Here is a 6,858-nt window from a genome sequence, read left to right on the forward strand (position 1 = left end):
AAATTACGGACTCCTCTTTGAATCTGCGTATTTCTCCAAAGCTCAGTTGTCCTGAGTCTGCACAGAACTGCCAGGACTTAGGATCAATGGAGACACTCAAGTTTTCTAATCCTGTATCTCTTGACACATGAAAATAGTCATGTCCTCTAAACCTTCAAGCTGCGTACTTGCCCCTATTCCAACTCAGTAGTTTAAAGAGCTACTTCCTGTGCTTGCCCCTCCTTTGTTGAGCATAATGGATGGCTCTCTATCCTCCAGATATGTACCAAACTCTCTAAAAGTGGCAGTAATAAAGCCTCTCTATTGGAAAAGCAAAACATTAACCTGGCCGATATCGAATATCCTATTCCTCTAAAAAAATAATAACAATAATATTGCCCAGCATCTCTCTGCCTTCCTGAAGACAAATAATGTACATGAAACGCTTCAGTCTGGTTTAAGACCCCATCATAGCACTGAGACTTCACTCATGGTGGTAATTTACCTTTTTAATGGCGTCAGACCAAGGCTCTGCATCTGTCCTCGTGCTCCCAGACCTTAGTGCTGATTTTGACACCACCGATCACCACCATTTTTTGGAGAGATAGGAAACCCTAATTGGTCGACACGGACAAGTTCTTGCCTGGTTTTGATCTTATCTGTCGGAAAGATATCAGTTCATCTGTGTGGAAGGTTTGTCCTCTGACAAATCAAATGTATGTTTTGGTGTGCCTCAAGGTTCTGTTTTAGGACCACTATTGTTTTCACTATATATTCTACCTCTTTCACTGCTATGCGGACGACACACAGCTGTAAATTTCGATGAAACATGGTGAAGCCCCAAAATGTCCTACCCTGGAAGCCTGTGTTTCAAACATTAGGAAGTGGATGGCGGCAAATGTTTTACTTTTGAACTCGGACAAAACAGAGATGCTTGTTCTAGGTCCCAAGAAGCAAAGAGATCTTCTGTTGGATCTTACAATTCATCTTGATGGTTGTACAGTCGTCTAAAATGAAACTGTGAAGGAAATTTGATCATATTACTCCAGTGCTAGCCTCCCTACACTGGCTTCCTGTCAAGGCAAGGGCTGATTTCAAGGTTTTACTGCTAACCTACAAAGCATTACATGGGCTTGCTCCTACCTATCTCTCTGATTTGGTCCTGCCGTACATACCTACACGTAAGCTACGGTCACAAGACGCAGGCCTCCTAATTGTCCCTAGAATTTCTAAGCAAACAGTTTGAGGCAGGGCTTTCTCCTATAGAGCTCCATTTTTATGGAATGGTCTGCCTACCCATGTGAGAGACGCAAACTAGGTCTCAACCTTTAAGTCTTCACTGAAGACTCATCTCTTCAGTGGGTCATATGATTGAGTCTAGTCTGGCCCAGGAGTGTGAAGGTGAATGGAAAGGCTCTGGAGCTACGAACCGCCCTTGCTGTCTCTGCCTGGCCGGTGCCCCTCTTTCCACTGGGATTCTCTGCCTCTAACCCTATTACAGGGCTGAGTCACTGGCTTACTGGTGCTCTTTCATGCCATCCCTAAGGAGGGGTGCGTCACTTGAGTGGGTTGAGTCACTGATGTGATCTTCCTGTCTGGGTTGGCCCCCCTCCCCCCCTTGGGTTGTGTCGTGGCGGAGATCTTTGTGGGCTATACCCGGCCTTGTCTCAGGATGGTAAGTTGGTGGTTGAAGATATCCCTCTAGTGGCGTGGGGGCTGTGCTTTGGCAAAGTGGGTGGGGTTATATCCTTCCTGTTTGGCCCTGTCCGGGGGTATCAACGGATGGGGCCACAGTGTCTCCTGACCCCTCCCTCCTGTCTCAGCCTCCAGTATTTATGCTGCAGTAGTTTATGTGTCGGGGGCTCGGGTCAGTTTGTTATATCTGGAGTACTTCTCCTGTCTTATCCGGTGTCCTGTGTGAATTTAAGTATGCTGTCTCTAATTCTCTCTTTCTCTCTCTCTTTCTCTCTCGGAGGACCTGAGCCCTGGGACCTTGCCTCAGGACTACCTGGCATGATGACTCCTTGCTGTCCCCAGTCCACCTGGCCGTTCTGCTGCTCCAGTTTCAACTGTTCTGCCTGTGATTATTATTATTTGACCATGCTGGTCATTTATGAACATTTGAACATCTTGGCCATGTTCTGTTATAATCTCCACCCGGCACAGCCAGAAGAGGAATAGCCACCCCTCATAGCCTGGTTCCTCTCTAGATTTCTTCCTAGGTTTTGGCCTTTCTAGGGAGGTTTTCCTAGCTACCATGCTTCTACACCTGTATTGCTTGCTGTTTGGGGTTTTAGGCTGGGTTTCTGTACAGCACTTTGAGATATCACGAAGGGCTATATAAATAAATTGGATTTGATTTTGACCTCGGCATTACTCTGGACCCTCATCTCTCTTTTGACAAACACATCAAGAATATTTCAAGGACAACTTTTTTCCAACTTTGTAACACTGCAAAAATCAGTAATCTTTTGTCCAAAAATAATGTAGAAAAATGAATCTGAGTTTTTGTTACTTCTAGATTAGACTACTGAAATGCTCTGCTCTCCAGCTACCTGGATAAAGCACTAAATACATTTCAGTTAGTGCTGAACACGGCTTCTGAAATCTTGACTAGAACACCAAAATTGTATCAAATTACTCCAGTGCTAGCCTCTCTATACTGGCATCATGTTAAGGCTCGGGCTGATATCAAGATTTTACTGCTAACCTACAAAGCAATACATGGGCTTGCTCCTACCTATTTCTCCGATTTGGTCCTGCCTACACGTACGCTACGGTCACAAGACGCAGCACATGAAAAGACTTGACATATTGCGTTTATATTTGTGCAGTATAAATGGCTCAATATTACTTTGACAGTAAACTATACCATCCTGACACCGCTCTGGGGATGGTAACAATGAATGCAGGGGTGCCCCCTCTGGCAGGTAGGGAAAATAGGTGGGACACTGCATGTGTAAGGCCTATGCCATCCAGCAGAGAACCCACACCAAGACCTTGAGGTAAGACATGAAACTCACACAGGATGATCTGCAAGATTAAAATGCATCTCTATGACCTGATCCCACCTAGATTATGAAGACAGTTGGAGTAAAGGATGTTTAAGTAGAATGAGTATCATTTTCGAGTATAAAAGATCGGTGAAGAATCCAGCTACGAACTGGTCCGTTTGTCGCAACTTGGGAAGCTCAAGAGAGACGGTGTGGCCACATTTCCATAATGCTGTTTTTATAATAGCCGCACATATGAGGTTTTACATCTAATTGTTGTATAAGCTGAATGAGTGAGTATGATACTGTTTGTATTATTGTGTAATATGATTGTGGACTGTTTAATGAAGAAAAATACTATTCCCTTTTGATTTGAACTAAATCAGAGGACCGCCCCTGAGCCCAGTTAGGGTCAGACATCCTGGGACAGCCCTCGTCGGCCCTTCCGAATAAAACCCACACTCGAGTTTTCGATCAGCAGACCATGTTTTTCTCCATTAGGGTAGGACAAAGGTTGTAGAATCTTTTAACCATACCACGTGGTTAAACTCTTAGACTATCGATACCGACAGAATGAGAATAAGTCTGATATTAATTACTAGTCTGCAGCTAGGAATTCAGTATCATTGAACGCGAAGAATGACAACCGCCGAAACATCCATTCTATAACGAATGTCCCCTCTAACCAAGACAGAGACGGACAATTCTACAAAAGACAACTTTTCACCAGCGATCAAGACGACACACTGAGCGTAAATATATGTATTGATTGCAATTGTTCCCGAATGAGTGAGCGTTCATGTGTAAAGGACTAGCATTTGAATTGTTATAATTAACTCTTAGTCGACCCCCCATTTTCCCCTTTGTCTAACAAGCCGCCATGCCGGTTCAGCCTACTAGGACACATTCTATCATTTCATATAAACCACATTTACCAAGTTTGTTTATGCATTTGTGAATTTCTTAATAAATAATAGGACAATTGATGTGTGGATGACTCAGTGAAGATTGGTTCGTACAGATAAGCAACAATTTACGACGTTTGGAATTAGACTAACGCGAGGTAAAATAAATAATCAGAAGACTATTGATCAGATATGAAAATATCTGAAAGGTTATATTGGGAAATTATAACTTTGTAATCTGAATACTGAATCAGGAAGTGCAGGATCCAGTTGCAGAGGGAGGTGTTTAGTCCCAGGGTCCTTAGCTTTTCCAACCACACTGTAGCTGGGAAACCAGTCACCCTCAAATGGTCCACCTTTCGCCCCTTGTCAGCTACACTGGGGTGGAACTAGTGAAAGCAATGTCCAAAAACATTGCCTGAAACTTGATTTTCAAAAATAACTGGAAATTAAGGAATCTGCTTTTAAACTGATGCACCCAATGTGGTAGGATTCTGACCCATATTGCAACAGACTAGATAGAAATGAAGGCTTTGGTAGTTCCACACTGCTGGGTTCACATTTGCTATAAAGCAGTCACATTAAAATGTAGAAAATCCATTTTGGCCCGAGTGTAATGTTCACGGAACTACGCTATTCTATTGAATACCACATTCATCCAACTCAAGCTTCAATTTTCCCCTGAAGTTCTACTCATTGATATGAAATGCTGAGACCAGACCATTCAATGCCTTTCACATTTTATTTATCCAAAGAGTGCAGTAGATCTTCACATTCGTTTGCTGGTCCTCTTGTATGACATGCCAGACAGAGTCATTGTCTGAAAAGAGAAAGCATCTGTAATCATTACACGCAGATGCCACGCAGATGCCTGCTGTGGCGCGCAAGCAGTGTGGGTGCAATGATTGAATAACACGTACATTTATTTTGCGACGCGAGCGGTGGGGTCAGCATGCAATTAGAACATTGGCGGCAGCAAACTGTTGAATTGCGTTCACGGCACTGTCATAGACTAGCCATTTTGTTAATGGTATAAATTAACCCTGAAATTGTCACTTCGTGAAACCCCCAGCCATATGCTCCAGACTCACGTTGACGAGGGTGTTTGCATCTGTAAGTTCTGTGACATATTCGATCCCATTCAGGATGGCCGTCAGCTTGTTACCTTCCCTCATCACCACAGACTGAAACAGGAGAGGTCAACGGTTAGATCTGAAAGCAGTGGTCACCAACTACAGTCAACTAGGACCAATAACAGGCCCAAGTTGGATGGCCATATATGGAGAAGAAAAAGTGACAGTGTGCATCAGGTGTGTGAGTTGGTTTTGAGACGCAACTGTGCGCCCAGTCCCTGGAGAGCAGAGGAGATTCTGCCAACGAAAGTCAGTCCTCCCACAACGTCACTGGGACCTGAACTAACCCCACATCAGCTGAACTTAGTTTAGTTAGATACTTGCTGTATATGTAGAGAGATGGATAAACCCAGGCTACATGTATGAAACTCATGGTTGGGTTGTGACATGCGCCACCCACATTGACTTTCTCCCCGGTCGGCGACTCGAGCTCCGTCTCCTGGCCAATGGTGAAGGAGTTGGTGAGGATCTTTGTCCCCGTGGTGACAGTCACCTTGAAGTGGTCTCCAGTCTCCTCAATCTCAGAGATGCTCTTGATGTCTTTGCCCTCCTGGATAAGCTCATCAGGGAGACCTACATGTTTGCGGCAGCGAGAGTCATAGACGGTGCTTTTTAGTACTAAAAAAAGTTAATGAAGTGGGACATGAACATTGAATTATTACTACTGAAGTATGCACTATAATATGGCAACACAATGATCTGAATGCATTCCCAGCTAGCACATAACATTCTGAGGACCATACATTTTAGGGCTTGGTTATTTTGCATACCACATTCTGGTAATGGTGCAGGACAGTTGCTTGGCTTTGGAACATTCTCATTAAAGGAATTTGCCAAATGTTATTTTCTTGGCATTTCATTATTTGATCAGAATATTTCCTGAAAGTTCAGACTTTAATTTAAGGTAAAGTTCTAGGAACATTAGTCATTTTACATTGGGAATGTTCTCAAGTTGTTCAGCTGACTTTAAATATTCTCCTGTGGGAATGTCAGTACTTCAGCATAATGTTCTGTAGGCTATCAGTTACAGTCATGTTCTCAGAACATTAAAGAACTTCCCATACAAAAACAACGAACATTAATCAAGACACATTCTGTTCCCAGAACATCCAAGGAAACTAATGTGCTACCTGGGTTTGCTACTCAGAAGTAACTATTGCATTCGCAGTCACCATTGAACATCATTACTGAAAGGACTACGACTTCTGAAATTAACACCCCAAGTCTAATCAAATGTACAAACCCAACAGCAAGACTTACCAACAGCCTCCATGAAAGACTCAAAGTTGTCATGTGACTCCATCTGGTATTTCCCTGAGAAAGACATGGTGACTATAAGACAGTGACAGTAGAGTCAACCACAGCTCCCTGCTTGTCTTTATACCCCCATCTATCCAGCCCAGCCCTGCACTCATTAACTAACTAAAGGTGTCTTCAATTGAGAACCCCTCCCCCTCATATCTTCCCTGCTACTTGCCTGTAGGCACAGATCTAGGGTCAGCTTCCCAGCCAAGGGCAACTAATCTACATCGCATTGGTCAACTTTATTGTACTCCACTTCTCATCCTCTCTTCTTCTACTTTGGCGGTGTGAGTGATCATTGATTTGATAAACAAGGCCTCCTCGACTCCTTAGAAAAATGATAAGCAGTCTCATCATTGTAATACAAGTGTATGGATCAATCAACACATTTCAAATTCAACTTGACTTTATCTCGCTATACACCTGTGTTGAAATTAAACTAGGCTACATTGCACTTTGAGTTGAGAGGTGTATTTTGTCTCCCTGCACTATAAAAAAGTTGAATCAATGTACAATGGTAAGGCAGCAGACTGCAATAGGATTGTG

At 43.3% G+C, this 6,858-nt stretch overlaps 1 protein-coding gene across 1 annotated transcript; it reads right to left on the bottom strand.

The window, feature by feature from the left end:
• Window positions 1–4,605: 4,605 nt before the first annotated feature.
• On the bottom strand, window positions 4,606–6,432 carry LOC127925607 (fatty acid binding protein 1-B.1-like). Its single transcript, XM_052510631.1, has 4 exons — window positions 6,271–6,432; window positions 5,411–5,583; window positions 4,969–5,061; window positions 4,606–4,697 (listed from the first exon to the last, which is right to left on the bottom strand). The coding sequence occupies exons 1-4, from the start codon at window positions 6,335–6,337 to the stop codon at window positions 4,647–4,649; spliced, it is 384 nt and encodes a 127-aa protein (XP_052366591.1). The 5' UTR covers window positions 6,338–6,432; the 3' UTR covers window positions 4,606–4,646.
• Window positions 6,433–6,858: the final 426 nt, after the last annotated feature.

The sequence above is a fragment of the Oncorhynchus keta genome, unplaced genomic scaffold (assembly GCF_023373465.1).
Source record: "Oncorhynchus keta strain PuntledgeMale-10-30-2019 unplaced genomic scaffold, Oket_V2 Un_contig_5916_pilon_pilon, whole genome shotgun sequence".
In the NCBI taxonomy this organism is placed as follows: Eukaryota; Metazoa; Chordata; class Actinopteri; order Salmoniformes; family Salmonidae; genus Oncorhynchus; species Oncorhynchus keta.

Coding starts and splice junctions, on each gene's coding strand:
- LOC127925607 (XM_052510631.1), bottom strand. CDS start 6,337: ATGTCTTTCTCAGGGAAATACCAGATGGAGTCACATGACAACTTTGAG. Junction 5,062..5,410: donor CGACCGGGGAGAAAGTCAAT/GTGGGTGGCGCA, acceptor CTCCTGTTTCAG/TCTGTGGTGATGAGGGAAGG. Junction 4,698..4,968: donor ATGCAAACACCCTCGTCAAC/GTGAGTCTGGAG, acceptor TTCTCTTTTCAG/ACAATGACTCTGTCTGGCAT.